The sequence below is a fragment of the Eptesicus fuscus genome, chromosome 17, assembly GCF_027574615.1.
Source record: "Eptesicus fuscus isolate TK198812 chromosome 17, DD_ASM_mEF_20220401, whole genome shotgun sequence".
In the NCBI taxonomy this organism is placed as follows: Eukaryota; Metazoa; Chordata; class Mammalia; order Chiroptera; family Vespertilionidae; genus Eptesicus; species Eptesicus fuscus.
Genome location: NC_072489.1, coordinates 37,898,006 through 37,916,074, shown reverse-complemented (window position 1 = coordinate 37,916,074; position 18,069 = coordinate 37,898,006). Strand labels below are relative to the sequence as shown.

Sequence of the window (18,069 nt, the reverse complement as noted above, 5' to 3'; positions counted from 1 at the left end):
GGCTGGCTGGCTGTCAGAGGCTTTTGAGTTGGTGCCTATCCCTAAAAGTTGCCCTGGGGCAACAGCAGAGAGCTTCCTTTTGGGAGAGTATGGAATTGCCTGCACTTGAGGATTACGGACATGATTCTATACATGATGTTTTCACCTACGCGTAAGAACTTTAAGAAACCAGAGTGGAACTCACTGCTGTTTATGATAGTTGTTGAGGCTATGCACCTTTACATGACATGGTTTCTTTATGAAGGCACACTAGAGGAATCTCTTTATAGTCTCAGGATCATAGTAGGGGCATTTCTCTTGAAGATCAGCTGTATTTTTAAGTCTTGTGAATGGTGTACAGGATTGTTTCTTTGTGCGAATAGCTATAAAGCTCAGCACCAAGGTCAGGGCTCACCTGTCTGAGGCACTCCATGGCCTGCCTTGGGACTATTCTTGTGAGTGGCTCCATTTTACTTTAGTCTTGTTTTCCTCTTGCTTTTTCGTATTTTTTTAATTTCATCTTAGTATAAGAGTTATATCTTTGAAGAGTCAGACTTTTAATCAATATTAGAATGAGGCAAGGTTTAAAGCAGGCGTCCTCAAACTACGGCCCACGGGCCACATGCGGGTGTTTTTGCCGTTTTGTTTTTTTACTTCAAAATAAGATATGTGCAGTGTGCATAGGAATTTGTTCATAGTGGTTTTTTTTTTTAAACTATAGTCCAGCCCTCCAACAGTCTGAGGGACAGTGAACTGGCCCCCTGTTTAAAAAGTTTGAGGACCCCTGGTTTAAATAAATAAACTGCTCTATCCTACATATAAATTCATTATAGCACTTCCTATAGTGTATCATACTATCTCTTTAGATTTTGGTCTCTTCTACTAGAATGTATTTTATTATCACTGTGTCACTAATACCTAGCCCAGAGCCTTCTATACATAGTTGGCATTTAATAAATGTTTGGAGTTGAAATTAAAGATGTCAGAGGACTCCCATAGCAGGGGTCCATGGAACCAGGTGGAGGGATTTGAAAAGGCAGAACTATTCAGATAAGAGGGATGGAGGAGACCAGGTAGTGTGTTCTGTCATTTTTCTAACTCAGACTTCAGTTACGGTATCGCTTAAGTATATACTGCGTTTGGAGAATTCATAAAGGCTTCTGGCATGGTGGAAAGAAGATGGGTATTGCAGTTGACTTGGAGTTTGAGACCCAAGAATGTCTTTTTTTTTTTTTTTTTTTAAATGATTGTGGAGATTTTGCTTAACTTTTCTGAGCTTAATGTAGGTTTTGGTTCCATTGTACGCTCACCTTACTTTACACTGTATGTTAATCTGTAATCTCTCTGGTACTCCTCTCAGGGTAGAAATCTTAGAATATTTATATACATACATGCTAGACATATAAAAACTTATTAAATAATTTTATTTTTTTTCTCCTTTATATTACTAACAGTGGCCCAGTGTTAAGCATTTTGGAAAACCCAAATAAAAAATGTTTTGGTTTACACAAACAAGTATAAAAATATATATCTGCTCATTACATTGCCAGCTTTAAGGGTGCCAAAAATAAGTAAATAAGATACCTGCAAATTAAAATGCAAAGGCTAGATGGTTTTGTTAAAATTCGTTTTAACAATTTCTGCTGACCAACATGTGCTAATGAAATTCAACTTAGTTATAGCTGCCCTGTCACTGTGGCTCAGTGGTTGAGCATTGACCCATGCACCAAGAGGTCACCCGTTCGATTCCCAATCAGGGCACATGCCCAGGTTGCGGGATCGATCCCTGGTGGGGGCCATGCAGGAGGCAGCTAATTGATGTTTCTCTCCCATCAATGTTTCTCTCCCTTCTCTCTCTCTCTAAAAATCAATAAAACATAATTAAAAAGCAAACAAAAAAACCCATAAAGTTAGAGCCAGTTAATATGACAGAAAATATTGTGTGTGTGGCTACTTAGAAATATTCCTTAAGCAGAATCTGCTTTGTGCTTAGAACATAGGTAGGTTTACAGTTTCAACAGCAAACAGCAATAAAGACTAAGAACATTCCAACTTGTCTAATAACCGCTCTATAATAGCAAGGGAAAAAAAGAGAAAGTATCACCATCTTTTAACAATGGACTCAATTGTAGGTATATCAAGTGCTTAGATAAAAAGTGCTAAATAAGACAGTAAGATACTTGGTTAATTACCTTCGATTTTTAAAAACCCACAAACACAAAATATTTGCTTGCCTGTGTATAGATTTAATTCACAAATAATTACCTGAACTATCTTTTCTTCATCAAGTATTTTTTATCAGTGCAAAATGTTAGCCATCTCGGCAAACACTAAAGCCCAATATGAACCATCTCAGGTAGGTATCAGTGCCAAGGAAAATGCAAAGCAGCCCCCAAATACAGTAAATCACTGTATGCCAGAGTCTCAAGGGTAAATAGGCAGTTTCTTATAGAGGAGATGAAATAAAGAATTCAAAATGTTCCTTCACTAACATAAGATACAGTATTGAATCTCTTGATAAAAAATAAAGAACTATTGCTACTGTGAACAGTATTCAACGTGGACGAGTAGATCTCGATGTTCGGTGACTGGATACTGGATATTGCACTTGGGACATTCCACCAGGCTCTCGTTCAGTGCAGCTGTGGGACTTTTTGGTGAGGCAACTTTTACTCTGTTTTCAGTCTCTCCTTGGAAAGTGACTAATGGCTCTGTGAAGGCAAATTCAGGAAGCTGCCTCTGAAAAATAAATGTCAAATGAACACCATTTGTACATAAGTTGTAACCGTTCCACAGATCCAGCTGCTTCAGCCCTGCAGACAGATTTTCTTTGGAATCTCTGCTCATCAGTATTGCAGTGCTAACATATAAATTACCCAAATTACCCGGGTGGTTGTAAATTACCCAGATTACCTAGGAAGTATTGGGGTTAGGTGTTTATATGGACAGGTTTTTAAAAAATGCTTAGAGCAGAATGTAAAGGTCGGCCTGTGTGTAAGGCTGACAAAATTTGCTAGTCTTATATAAGAGGAGCACTTCAGCAATAAAGAAGTGCATGGAATTAGGAGCAGCACAGAATGGATTTAAGCAGATCAAACAAGTTATACACAGAAATGACTAATTGTATAATACCTTTGAGACTTTCCTTTTCCATGTTTTCTGAGGAACTTAGGATAGTCAGTAAAGCTTAAAAATGAGAATTTCACAGTAGTTTATCATGACAGACAGTAGGAATACAAAGGAAGTACAGGAAAATAATGGATTCTTTTGTATACCCTCTGGTTTCCTATATTTTGAGAAACAGTCGTTAACAGAAATGAAGGATAAATTTCAAATATTATAAATGGTCAAAATCAGTAACATACTAAAGGATAGAGCCAAAAATATTTTTTCTTTTATTCGTAAAGAAGTTACAAATGATTTTTAAAAAATCATTTGCTTTTTTCTCTCTTGAAAACTAAGGAATTCTATTTGTAACATTTCTCCATCTGAAATACTCATCAGTACTAGGATGATACGTAAAATATGTGCTATGGGACACACACAAACATAGACACCAGCAGGTTTGGTCTAAAAGCCGATTAGTAACATGAAAATAGGTAAGTAAAAAACCATTTCCTCATAGAACCAATGTTATTTAAAAGGTTTTTCTTTTAAAAGGTTGTGTGTTCCCAAAACAGTGATTACCAGAGGAAAAAGGGGGCAGAGGGAGGTTGAAGAGGGTAAAGGGGGGATAAATAGTGATTGAAGGAGACTTACTTGGGGTGGTGAACACACAATACAATATACAGATGATGCAATACAGAATTGTACACCTGAAACCTATATAATTTTATTAAGCAATGTGACCCCAATAAAGTCACTAAAAAACGTAAAGAAAGATTAGGTGTTCAGGGCAACCCACAAAATGTGCATAATTCAGTATGCTTAAAACAGTATTTTAACAGTAATAGTCCATTATCCCTGGAAACAGCATTTCTTTCTTTCTTTTTAAATAGAAAAACAAAATCCCCTCCTTTGCTCTTTTCCTTCTCCCAAGCCGGGTACATTTTAGTGCCTCCAGAGTGACAGCCCAGGGTGAGTGGGGGATGGTCCTAGGCACCAGTAATGTAATGTTACCAAGAGGCACATAGGATCCCTCTTTCTAGTGCTCTGAACTGATGCTCAAAGGTCACTTGCTTTAAATGAGTCAGGGGCTCTGCCTATTGACTTGAGAAACAGCTGTTCTTTAAGCAGTATCCTCCTAGTTTGAGAACTGGTTGATATACACTAGTAAATGGAAAGAGGGCAGAAAGAAAAAGAAGAAAATAAATTTTAAGTTGAACCATTCCAGACTCACCAAGGACTCCAGTTGTATTATTTGACTTCTTGCTTTTCGAAGCTCTTTAAGAATTACATGCAATTGATGCTGCACATTTTGACGGTCAAGTTTTTCATTTTCAAAGTCTAAAGTACATGCCTGAATCTGGAGAAATGCCCAAAACAAGATAGTTACAGCTGGTATAAACTGTCTAGTTCTTGACCTGATACTTGCATTTTTTAATTAGCACAAAAAGCAAATATTTGTTATACTATCAGAGCAAGAATTTAACTGAGCACAGTGAGATGTGGAATCTAATCAACAAAATAATTTAATAAACAAAATAGAAACAGAAGCATGGATACACAGAACAGACTGACAGCTCTTAGAGGGGAGGGGGGTGGGAGGCTGGCTGAAAAAAGGTGAAGGGATTAAGGAGGAAAAAAAAAATATATATATGACACATAGACACAGACAACTGTATGGTGATAGCCAGAAGGACACAGAGGTGGGAGGAGGTGGAGAAGGGTAAAGGGGGAGGATAAATGGAGATGGAAAGAGACTTGGCTTTGGGTGGGGAGCACATGATGCAGTGGGCAAATGATGTTTCATTGAGTTGTATCCTTGAAATCTGTATGGTATGACTAACCGATGTCACTCCAATAAATTCAATAATAAAACGAAATTAATTTTAAAAAAAGAGAAGTTTATGGTTGAGCACTTGGTTGATCTAAGGAGCAAAGCCAATGCCTGAGGCATAGGTATCTCCCCCCACCACATTTTTCATGTGGAAGGGGGAGAAGGGAAAGATAGGGCTGCTCCTGGTTTGGAATGTACTAAAAATCTCTGGTCCACATTCTGAGTATAAATGGTGTCTCTTTGAGTTCTGCTTGAAGTTATAAGGTAGCCCTATTAGGGAGATTCCATTAGGCTACAGTAGGAACTACAGAAGCCATTTGGAGAAGAATAAAATTAACCAAGGTGAACATCTATCTGTCAAGAAAATTCCCAGCCTCACTTCAGAGGATCTGCTTTAGCCTGACAACAGACTTTCAAATGGTCCTTCACAAAATAGAGTAAAGATGAGAAACGTTCCATTTTCTAATGGGTTACAATGAATTTAGAAACAACCCCAGTGAGTACCTGTTGTTCCAACAGAGCTACCCTCGTTTGTTCCTCTTGGTGCTTTAACAGAGACGTGTAAAGAAACTGGATCTGTAGGTGTAAAGACAGACAGTGTTGCCACATCCAACCTTTTTGTCGCTTGACCTGGATGCATGAGCAGCTCACTAGCCTCACAGCTCTAACCAGATTGCCACCTGCTCAGCTGAGTGAGTCACTCCAGCTGGCTGTTTGATGGCTATTCATGCCAGCAGCTGAGCAGTGCGACCCAGGCTAAGAGCTCCCTGAGGCACAGGCTGAAGCTGATAACCGGCACAGAACTCTGATCCACTCCCCCTTAGCTTTGGGAGGATTTTTAAAGTTACTATTCCAGTGGTAGAAATCACTAGCAAAACTCTTTTACATTCTCTCAATTGACCCTCACAAAAGCCCTATGATACAAGAAGTATTTGACATGTGGTTAACCTGCAAGTCAGAGATGCTAGATGATTTGCCTAAGGCCACACACATCCTAGACTAGAGACCAGATATAAACTCCAAATACTGTTCTTTCCATTATTCCATGCTAAGCAAAATTTAGCTTAATGAGTTTCTGTCAAAGTAGCATTCAATTCCAGTAATCCAAACTCAGTACCTTCAACACCCTGGCATAAAGCTAGAGAATGAGAACACGGAACATGGCACGTGAATTAACGAGCATGGTATCACAGTCAAGGCCTAGGGATCAGCCTGATTCTCCTCTTGACATCTTTTGGCTTCTCACCATACTTGCCTCCTTCTTTCTCAGAGCCTTTGAAGTGTCTGTGAGTTCCTCTGGCTGGAGAGAATTCCCATCGTCACTCACCATGCTGGTTCCTTCTTGACATCAGGTCTTTGTCCAAATACTATCCCCTCTGTGAGGCCTCCACTGGCCCCCAATTTCTCTTTGGCATATTTCCCTATTTTTCTTTTCTTTAATTTGTTTATGGTCTATTTCAATTCTAAATATGAATACCCACAAAGGGAACAGGAACTTTTGTTCCTTCCTGGTTCCCTAATGGCTAAAATAGTCCCTGCACTTAGTAAGTACGAGAAATTTGAATTATGAATCATGGACAACCTTACTGGTTAGGCTCACCTGAGATAAGAGCTCTTCAGATCTCTTCTTCTCTTCTTCAAGTTTTCTCCTCGCAATACCATTCTCTTCCTCGAGCCTTTGTATTTTTTCTGTTTTATGCCTATCATCTTCCAGATGTTGTACATCTGCCTTTCTTTGTGAACACAACAGTTTATTTAGATCATGAACTTCTTTTTGGGTTTCTTCATATTTTCTTTGAAATTCATGAAGTTCTAAATTCAACTGAGTTATGGTTTGTCGTTCAGCCTCAAGATCTTTTTTTGCTTTTGCCAAGAGATGGTAGTCATGTTTTTGCTTTTCTTCTTGAAGATAACCTATGACAGACACAGCAGGGAATAACACACATTATAAAATATGTAATATTCCTGAAAAGATAAAGACAAACTCGTTTCTATAAACAAGATCACATTGTTTCCTCACCTTACAAGATGAAGAGTCAAGAGATAGGGCTGATATTTGATTGGACAAAAATAGAAGTTCAGGTATGTTATTTGAAATGACAACACTAAAAACTAGAACTAAAAAGTAGCAATATAACTGTTCTATGGAGAGGAAAAGTCACTAATGTCTAAAGAAGATAAATCAGCCGAAACTGGTTTGGCTCAGTGGATAGAGCGTCGGCCTGCGGACTCAAGGGTCCCAGGTTCGATTCCGGTCAAGGGCATGTACCTTGGTTGCGGGCACATCCCCAGCAGGGGGTGTGCAAGAGGCAGCTGATCGATGTTTCTCTCTCATCGATGTTTCTAACTCTCTATCCCTCTCTCTTCCTCTCTGTAAAAAATCAATAAAATATATTTTTAAAAAAAAAAAAGAAGAAGATAAATCAACAAATAGGGATACAAGCTAATTATAGGTGAGATAATCACCCAAATTAAAAAACAGAAATGTTAACAGTAGCTGCCCTGATAGGAGGAAACAGAGACAGGCTGAGATGGGAAAGGTGGAGCAGGACCCTCCTGTACTATTAAATTATTTTAGCAAACCATTATTACTTTGGTAACACACACACACCCCTATATTACCAAAGAAAAATATTAGACTCAGCCAATAACTAAAATCCTACTTTCATATGTAGTAACCTTGTCTCCTTAGGGATAAATAGCTTTAAATTATCTCCAGAGACATTCCTTTTATATTCTCTTTTTAGCATTAGCTTCATTTAAAAAAATTTCAAATATGGAGCTCCAAGATTATGAGCTTTGTCTGCCGTTCTCTCTGTATAATTCAAGGCTTCTGGCTTGTTAGGGCTCTAAGGCATCTAATGAGTGCTTTGCATGGGGTTTCTCTTCTGTCCCTAGCTTGTCAACTGTAAAATGAGTAAGGACCTTTCTGCCCCACCTCTTAGGGTTCTTGTGAAACTCAACTGAGAGCTATGGTGAGATTCAAATGATTGTAGTATCACCTGCAAAATGTATTCTTTCTCCTGGGATTGATATGGTAATTGGTGACAAGGCGGGCTCTGGGAGGAATAAGGTTGGAGAAGGGCTTTGAAGGAGAGGAGGACATGCACACTGGAGAAAATACAGTGTGCCTTGGAGCTGCCAGATTTCCCCTTTGCCCTGTGTCTTATGCCCTCTTTTATCAGAAAACAATGGAAAATAAGACAGAATGGCCAAAATGGTATTTCTTCAAAACACCATTTTAATAAGACTTGCTCTTATTTTACTTTCTAACACATATCTATAAAAATCTAAATTTGAGGAATCTCTCCTTTGGGAAAATGCCGGGCAGGCCTATTCCAAAAGAACATATTATACCAGTACCTTCTGATTCAGTCTTTTTTGTAGGCTGTGGGAGTGAATGAGCAGCTGTTTCTGATTTCTGTTCCAACTCATAGATCTTTGCTAAAAGTCCTTTCACGTAGACCTCTCGCTGCTGATCATACACAAGCCATTGCTGATTTTTCTCTAGAGCCTCAATGTGAAAAGATACAAAAATCAGTAATAAACATAATAATAATAAAATAAAAATAAAAAAGCAAAATCTTAAAATGGGAAGGGAACCCAAGTGATGTAGTCTTTTCCAGCACATAAAAATTCTTATGACTCACAGAGTAATTCCCTCCTTAGTCCCAAATGTATAAAAATAACTGCAGAACTGTCACTGGCCGACCGAAGATTTGAGATCTGGCTTCCTGGCATGACGGTTTGGCTCAAATAAATTCATACAAAAATTCTCTACAAGTTTGGATGTTTCTTATATCTACAAACCCTTTGTAATAAAGCTGTCATAACTATTTCTATAATCTTACAAGTTCTTAATCTGTGCTCCTTGTGTCACAATTCCCCCCAGACCTGTTGTAAATTGTTATCAGTGGTTGAAGTAGCAGCCAGGAAGAGTAACTTCCTATCCTTCAGGGCTGCCAGAGGAGATGGCACAAAGTTTTTAAAAAGAAGTCGCATGGTAGAGCCTCACTGAGGTAAAACACACACTAGCCTGTTTTCCCAAGTGCTCAGGCCTTTAGAGTCGCCCTGCGTTTGTCACAGGCGGACTGTGAAAGGAGGCCCCCTTCCTCCACCAGCCGGCCTCTCACTCTAGAGGCTGAGACGGGTTAGTCCTGAGAAACACGGGAAGTTTGATTATGCAGCGGGGCATCTTCTCTCAGGTAAGAATGTCTATTCTTTAAAGATACAGGCAGTTGAGCTGCAAGTCCAAAAAGGTTTGTATATATATATGTATTGGGGGGACTGAGAGTGCAAAATGGGATAAGATATTAACAATGATAGAATTTGGTAAAGGGTTAATGGATGTTTTTATGTACCATTTTCATTCTTGTCACTTTGCTGTGAATTTGAATTTTTTCCAATAAAAGATTTAAAAATAATTATCTTCTCTAAAGTCTATATTTTAAAATGAGATTTTTAAAAAATGAAGAGCAAGAAATCCCTATGGAAACTGCCTTTTAGCTCTTTAGTTTGATTTAGTGTGAAAGTTGCTGACATCATCAGTGTTCACATCATGAACTTCATGGAATTATTTCAAAATGTTGGCTAGACCTACGTGGTAGCTGAGGATTCATACAACTAGGCCTTAAGAAAGGTAAACATAGTTTTTTAGGGCTTCTTTTAGCATAACAAACACTGATCTTAAAGTAGGTAGGCAAACTTCCATAGACGTTTTGCAGGAGCTTTGAGGAGGGGTATAGGACTAGAACTGCTGAGCTCTCAAAAGCTGAATAATGTTGAGTGTGTGTTGACTATGAGGAGTGAGATTTCTCTATTCCTGCTCCTGCTCCCTAAATCCTCCAACTACAATTTTCCTCCTGCTCTGTAAGATCTGCAGATTCCAAAGTGACAAGCAGAGCTAAACTCCTCTTGCTTATCACAGGTAAATTAATGGTTCTCAAAGGATGGCCCTCAAACCACCAGCAGGCGCAGCAGCAACTGGAGCTAGTTGGAAATCCAGAATCTCAGGCTCTACCCCAGATCAAGATAATGAGAATCTGCATTTCATGACAGTCCCCTACATTCATATGCACTTTGGAGTCTGAGAAGCATTGTTCAGTCTAGATCACCATCTGAAGGTGAGGTGGGTTAAATTTTACTCCATTTGTCTAAAAGCCTTTCTAAGGTAAACAGAGCAGAGAAGAACAATGTAATCCTTAAATAATCTGGGGAGACAGAACAAAACAAAAAGATTGGATATAAGCATGTCACATTTTAAAGTCCATTTCATAAAAAGAATCATTATCTAAAAATAACTTTTGGCAGGGGAGGGTGGGCGGGAGGAAAGAGATCAACCAATAAACTTGTATGCATATATGCATAACACTATGTTTCTTCCTTATTTTAGTTACCTCTATGTAAATTACCTTGATAAGGGTACTCAGTACCCCACTATACAGACACTCAACAGATTTAAATTCCTCTTTTGAAAATTAAACAGACTACAAGGTATACTTGCTAGATGAAATAAAACAGGAATCTTAAAAGCATACTTATATCAGGGTAGACATACCAGTAATATTTCTGGAATCTAAATGCCTACCTAGTGGGCTAATAATTAAATCAAGAATTTCATACTTTGTATATCTAATCTTAAAGCTTGAAAAAAAATACACTGAATAGTAGTAGTCCTGTGTCCTCAATTTGTTTAATTTCTAATGAAACCTACCAATCCATTTAAGACATAAGCTTAAAATAATATGACTTCACCATATATATATATATATATATATATATATATAATAGAGAAATATGCAAATTAACCGGGACGCCGTAATGGGTCGACCGGATAGGAGGAGTTTGAGCATGCAGTGTTGAGGGCGGGGCGGCAGGGGCCTCCGCGCACCTGCGCTGGGGGAGGGCTTAATCAGCAGTGGCCGGCCTAGGCTGCTTCAGGGGCCAGGGAGGGAGGCAGGGTCGGACCAGCAGTGGCCGCGGCTGCTTCAAGGGTCAGAGAGCGAGGCAGGGCTGGACCGGCAGCGGCCGCGGCTGCTTCGGAGCCCAGGGAGTGAGGCAGGGCTGGACCGGTGACTCGAGGGTGGGCAGCACCGCGCGATTTCGAATCACGCGCTGGGCTCCTAGTATTGAAAATAACCTTGTATCAAATTCTAGAGAAAAGAAGTAATGAGTATACAAAGAATGTATTTTCCTTCTCAAACTATGAAAGGTTTTAATGGAAAAATTTCAAACTAGAGTACATCTTGCATGGATAAAAAAAAGAAAGAAGAAAATTTTAAATTACATTATAATAACAAAATAGCTGGGCAAATTAGATTTAGGTAGAGGAGGGGTATTTGCTGTTGAGGTATTTGGTAGTGATAGGTAATTTCTAGGACTTTCTAGCCTAACAAGACCATGATTAGAGGAACTGGCCCTGTTGAATACCTGGAAAGAGACTTAAAGGTAGTGACCTAGAGAGATGGAGAACCACTCAGTTCTCCACCTCAACAGATTTTTCACGGTATCAATGCTGTCAAATTCCATGAAATTTAAGAATAAGTGAATTAGTCCCTTTTAGCCACAACTTAACAAAAGGAAAAGGAACTTACATCTTTCAGCTGTATTTCCATTTCATGAATATTATTCATTGGTGAGGTAAAGCAGTGAACTGTAGTCTCAGTCTATAAATAAACCAGTATTAGTTAACATCATAAATGTAGTAATAGAAGCTTCCTCATTATACTTCACAGGGGCATCCCAAAATCCAGATCTTATACATGCTAGTGAATCTCATGCAGGGGAAGGGTACTTAAGATCTTCTGCCAGTATCCTAAGTGGATTGGAAACCTTGAGATTTCTTATCTAATTGACTTCTGAGGACCTCTGGACCCCAGGATCACCAGAATAGCCCTTAGTGCATATGAGTAGCCTAGTGGTTTTCACCAAAAGGAGACAAAATAAAACTGGGCTATTTAAATTAAATCTGGAAAATAGTAAATTGTCAAAAGATAAAAGTTGATTTCTAGAATTATGTTTATATTAGAAACAGAATTATTATTAATTCACAGAGATTATATGGAACTCAAAACATAACTTGTCTTTTTTTTCTCTTCATTTTCTCATAAAGGAAAAAAAGAGGGGAAAGAGGTTGTTAGGCACCCAGGCTAGCCAACATAAAAAGCTGTATTCCAGTCTTCACTTGTGTGAATGTTGGCAAGGAAGCTTGAAAAATTTTTTTTCTTCAAAGGTGCTCTAGACACTCACCCTAATATAATATGTAGCCCTTTCTCGCTCTCAATTTGGTTCTTTAGGTGGAAACTATGACAGGGATATGTCACCAGATCCCTTTCCTTTCTGCCCTGGGCACACTGTAGATGAGTTTCCCAGCCTTCCCTGTGGTTAGTGAGGCCACAAGATTGAATCTGTCCAATGGAATGTATGCCAATATCATGCATGGCCCCAAACCCTCCCCCAATTCTTCACAGCTTCTCTCTAGTTCATCTATATATATCAAAGGCTAATATGCAAAGGGTCCCCTCGGGAGTTCGACTGGGAGACCAGGAGTTTGACTGCTCGCTATGACGTGTTCTGACCACCAGGGGGCAGCATGGAACAAAGGAAGGCCCCGATTAGCCCTGATCGCCCGGCAGGCCTAGGGACCCTACTGGTGCATGAATTTTGTGCACTGGGCCTCTAGTAGCTTTTTAAAAGGGGGATTTGATGGAAAACTCCACAATAAGGGACAGGAAAGGTGGGGAAAGAGAAGGAACCTAGATCTCTGAATGACTGTGGAGTAAAACTTCCTCCATTCCAACCTGCAATAGACTGTGACATGAGGTAAAAAGAAATATTTGTTGTAGAAGACAACAATATGGAGGTGGTTTGTTATAGCAATTACACATGCCAAATAATATAGAAATTAATAGTGGATAGCCCACACAATTATAAGAATAAATTTTTTAAATGATCATTTCTACCAAAATTTGCATTTCTACCTTCAAAAGTGGAGAAACTAATTCTTTTTAAAAATATATATTTTTATTTCAGAGAGGAAGGGAGAGGGGGAGAGAGACAGAAACATCAATGATGAGAGAGAGAGAATCATTGATTGGCTACCTCCTGCATGCCCCCTACTGGGGAGGGAGCCTATAACCCAGACATGTGCCCTTGACCAGAATCGAACCCGGGACCCTTCAAGTCTGCAGGCCGATGCTCTATCCACTGAACCAAACCAGCTAGGGTGAGAAAGGAATTCTTAACCGAAGGAAAGGTTTTATCACCCACTTTGGATCTAACTGTAATGCTTCGTGAGTTTCAGTTCTGTGGAAATTCTCTAGAAAAACTTAACCTCTTCGAACTCATCTATAGAAACACTCAATTGCCCATCTATGAAAGTAGACATAAATGAATAGATCTGGTCACTCTACTCTAAAGGGTAGACAAGTACAGAGACCTTAACAACATGGAGACATTATATCTGAAAGCTACAGATTTTCTCCTATAGGTGGTATTAATAGCTGTAGTATTAGTATTATTCAGATGTTCAAATTTCCAAAAGAATCAAAGCCCTGATCAGTAAGAAACCATTTCTTGAGCACTTACTATATGCCAAGCACTATGCAACTTATGTAATTATTACATTTAGTCTCCAGCATTCTTTCCTGATTTTACTAATGTGAAAATTGAGGTTTGGGAGAGAGGTTCGAATTCTAGCATTGTCTCTAAGACTAGAGAGGTTGAGGAATTTGTTCATAGTCATAGCTAGCCAGTGGCAGAACCAAGATCTGAACTTAGATCTGCCTACCTACAATCCTTGCTCTTTCTGCTACACTAGTGACTCTAAAACAATAAAAGGGAAGGAAAAGCAAGCATAGTTAAGAAAAGCATACTTGATATTGTAACTTTATATCTCAAATATGAAAAATAACAAACAAAAATGAAGCCTATCGTGATGATACATACTACAGGAAAAAGAGCTCAATAAAGTTTTCTTCGCTGTCTTACACAGTGGATTCTGTATTCTGAATATTCCCTTCGGCAAAACAATGGTGTGGGGCGTGGAAGAAGCCATAAAAAACTAGAACTATTTTTGCTTATAGAGAGGGTTCCAGGCTACCAAAAAAAAGTAACCTATACTATACTGTTTCATCATTTGACAAGCATGTTTTAATGAACTCATTCTTTATAAGAATTACCAATTGTGTCAGAAAGAAAGAAAATCTGTTTAAAGAAATTATCAGTACCTGTGATACATGAAATGGTTTGGTTTCAAGTTGAGCAAGTGTTGCAGGGGTAATAGACAACTGTTTTTTCAATACATCTATCTCTTCAGACAAGGATTTCAACAGCTGTTCCTTCCTTTCGCCTTCCTTTGTTTTCGCTTCTAGCTGCTCAAGCAGTGCAGTAGTACTATATTTGGCTTTCAGCTGGTCTCTGAGTCGCTCTATTTCTTTGTCCTTCTCTGTGAGATGATAAGCATTCTTCTCCCTCTCAGCTTCAAGAATTTGAATTGTCTACATATAAACTAAGAAGAATCTTAGAGCAAAGCCAGGTCAAACTTGAAAGTAAATGATATACTACAACAAACATTTATGAAGTATTTATTACATATCAAGTCAGCATTATACTAGATACCAGAGCCAAGGTCTTATGCTCAGAGAGGTAAATCAATACATTAATGCAATATGGTAAGTACTGCAGTTAAGATATATATAAAGTGGATGAGACATGGATAAAGTTTAAAAGAATGCAAAATGCCAATGTATGTAATGATATGATCTCAAAAGGAGAAACCAACTTTGTCAAGAGTGGCGAGAGAAAGCTAAAGCAAAGCTGGCTTTCACATGAGTATCTGGTAATCATCCCTCCATCATATGAGTCCTAACAATCCAAGGCTAAAAGTTAGTCACCCATGCTCATTGATGAACGTGCACTTGAAGCAACAGAACTTAAAAATTACAGAACTTTTACACCTGGGTACAAATGCATTCCGTAAGTTGCTTTTTGTTTAAAATGATTTGGTATCCAATCTATAAAGTGATCATGAAAGGAGTGTACAACATTTTCAAGGTCTTAAAAGATAAAGAAGGCATGAATGTTATCCTGCTCTGGCATAAGGGAGAAAGCACCAATAGAGATGATTGAAAAAGTTAAAAGAATGACTTTACATGCTAACCAAGTTAAAAACATCATAAAACTAAAAACTTCATTGGGGGGAAGGGGAAATATAAAATGGGGAAAATTAAGTTGGATGGTTGTGTGAAAATGATGAAGGATTTTAGTTAGCTACAAGCTTACGATAAAGCAGTAGTAGTATGCTAGTTACTAAAAAGACAATACAATTTTAGGTTTTCATGGGCACAGCATCCAGATCAGTGGCAATAATAGTACCATTTCAACCTGTGTTTGTCACTGTGTACAGTACGGGGTACATGATTCAGAAGGAAAATGAACATGTCACCAAGTGTTCAGGAAAGTGGCAGGGTGATAAGAAGCCAGAAAAGCTGCAGAATATGGGACTGGTCTACAGAAAAGTAAAAGGAAGCAAGGTTTTCTTAAATATCTGAAAAGCTGTCAATTGGATTAAAAGCAGACTTGTTCTGTGTAGCTTTAATGGGCACAATTAGAACAAATGGGTAGAAGTTACAGGAAGTTTAGTTTCCATTGATTATAAAGGAACAGAGATTTGACACCAGAGCTTGTCAAGTGGAATGACAAAGATATCTCAGGGAAGCTGTCAGATTCCTTCACCAGATTGGCAAATAATCTTTATGTCTAGGAATTTGTGATAGATCATTTCTCAATGCTTGAATAAGTATTTATCTCAGTATGTATTGTTAAAAATAATAAATCATTTGGTTTTATGATGTGCCTATAAAATAGAATTTAAATAAATCCAACCAGTTATTTTCTAACTTTAACAATAAAAGTACTATTACAAAATAAATTAAAATCAAATGAATGGTAAAATTTTTAAATCTCTCCAGTTTTAATAAATTCCCAACGGCTTTACTGACTATGCCACAACAAACTGAAAATTAGGGAACCTGAAATATAGTTTAAAAGAATGCAAAATGCCAATGTATGTAATGACATGATCTCAAAAGAACCTGAAAACAAAGATTACTCGGAAAGCAGCCAATGTACACAATAAAATAGGTTTCTAAATACACATATTAATATCTGAACTCTAACACTTTAAAGTTAGACTTGATTTTTTTACATTTAGTAAACTAACAGAAAAGCTAGATTATATCATTATTGGGAAAACACTTTCTCATTTCCTCCCATAAAGCTAACTACAACTGAAAGGGGTTTTAAGGCCATTTACCTCCAGAAGTCTGTGTCTTTCTTGATCAGTCAGCTTTGCTCTTCCGCTTGTGATTTCATCCACTGATGTTTGTAAGGGTGCAGTTTTCCCCCTAAAATTTTCTAACGTGGTTTCTGATTTGGAGTTACTAGACTTCGATCGCCATTTACTTTTAATTAAATCTTTGGGACTTCTACAAGACATCTCTGAAATTGTAAAAATAAAAACAATTATATTTTACAAGTCTGAGTTTTAAACGTCCAATCTCAGGTTTGAAAAGGTATAATAACCTACTTGCTAAGTAGAAGAACCTTTCTATTGAAAAGAAGTGATATGGCCAAACCACTAGGGACTGAACCTTGAATTATCTTTGTCACCCACAGTGCCCAAGAGCAGGTGCTAACAAAATACTCGTGGATGGCCTGAAGCGATTTAAGACACGCCGGACAGGTAACCAAAGAAACCTTTCAGCGCGGCCAAGTGCAAAGGCCTCGATTCCAGGCCACGTCAACTGCAAGTGGAGGTAAATCTTACAGAACCCTCACATAAGATAGCACACGGGGAGGCACACAGGCAAGGACAAACTGCAAAAAGGAGGCGCACTTTTTCTCTCTAAAATGAAGATGCTACTAGAATAGACAAAAGTGATTATTAATCGGCAAAATGCTAAACTAAGCAAAGACCTCGGCCAAGTCCCCTGGCCTCTGCGCCTGTCTGTCAGGGGATGGGAATACCCACCGAAAAGCTGAAAGGGGGGAGCCAAACCACAACGGTCGAGAGGCGCCCAGCCGGTGCCAGGCACGAAGCAGACGCCCGGAAAGGGGGGCTCAAATCAGGCGGGCAGAGATTGAGTCCAAGCGGAGGTGAGCGCGCTCTGGCCCCGCCTCCCTCGCGGTCCGGCCCTGCCCCGGGGCTGGGGGCCCTGGCCGCCCCTCGCCAACCTCCGCGGTCGCCTCCCAGCAGCCTGCCCGCTCCCGAGGCGAAGAGCGGAGCTCGCGTTCGCCCAGTCACACCTCCGGTGCCAACGCCGCTTCCGGGAGTTTGAATCCCGCGGCTGCGGGGCGGGGCACGTCACTGCCGGCGGGGACGCGGCCCGCAGGAAGGAGGGGCGGTGGGGTCTCGGCTCCCCGATTGGCTGCAGCTTACCAGGGGCGGGGCTTGGAGCCTGAATGCGGAAGGAGGGTGGGGCCGGGCTAGGGGCGGGGTCAAGGATGGGAACGCCTCCTCCCGGCTCCGCCGCCTAGTTCAAAGGCTTTCTCTGGGCTTTTCTGAGGGCTCAGACCTCAGAGTCGGTGTTTCTTTGTAAGGAGCCGATTTGTGTTTCTCCGCTTTGGGGATGAAGCAAATTCCTCTGCTCAGTGAGACAAACCCAGGGACTGTGAACCGGAACTCACTCATTGTGTGTCCTTGGATTCCGCAAAGGAGCACAGCTTTCCAGTCTTCCCTTGGGCTGAGCCTTTATCCGGACAGGAGGCAGGGGTGGCGCAATGGGGAGTGAACTAGGTGGGCGAATTGACAGGCACGCCCAGGTTGAAAACTGAGATTGTGAGGCCTGGAGGAACCAATCAGGCCTTTGTTACAGATTGCTGCCCTCTGGCTTGAGATCCATCTATTGCCAAGTCTGGGTCGTGGTTAGCCGTTTTGAGAACTTGATTGCTAAAACGGAGAGGCACAGAAAGTGTTTGGCAGGGCCTACCTTTCAGACCAAACACACCAGAGATTTAAAACAATAGATAAAAGGATACAGTAGCAAAACATCCTAGGAAAGCAATCAGGCACACTGGTTAAATTCTAGATTAGGACTGAGTTTAGCTCCTGCCTCTAGTTATCTAGTAGTCCCGAATAAGCTATCTAACCT

The 18,069-nt window shown here is 39.7% G+C and overlaps 1 protein-coding gene across 1 annotated transcript; it reads right to left on the bottom strand.

The window, feature by feature from the left end:
- Positions 1-1,419: 1,419 nt before the first annotated feature.
- CEP55 (centrosomal protein 55) lies at positions 1,420-16,990 on the bottom strand. The gene is made up of 9 exons (XM_028133157.2): positions 16,950-16,990; positions 16,233-16,417; positions 14,146-14,415; positions 11,512-11,583; positions 8,282-8,432; positions 6,519-6,832; positions 5,423-5,494; positions 4,319-4,444; positions 1,420-2,718 (listed from the first exon to the last, which is right to left on the bottom strand). Exons 2-9 carry the CDS (start codon positions 16,413-16,415, stop codon positions 2,518-2,520), a joined length of 1,389 nt encoding a protein of 462 aa, XP_027988958.2. The 5' UTR covers positions 16,416-16,417; positions 16,950-16,990; the 3' UTR covers positions 1,420-2,517.
- Between the last annotated feature and the right edge of the window lie 1,079 nt (positions 16,991-18,069).

Coding starts and splice junctions, on each gene's coding strand:
- CEP55 (XM_028133157.2), bottom strand. CDS start 16,415: ATGTCTTGTAGAAGTCCCAAAGATTTAATTAAAAGTAAATGGCGATCG. Junction 8,433..11,511: donor TGGAAATACAGCTGAAAGAT/GTAAGTTCCTTT, acceptor TTTCACATTGAG/GCTCTAGAGAAAAATCAGCA. Junction 5,495..6,518: donor CTGAAGAGCTCTTATCTCAG/GTGAGCCTAACC, acceptor TTACACCTACAG/ATCCAGTTTCTTTACACGTC.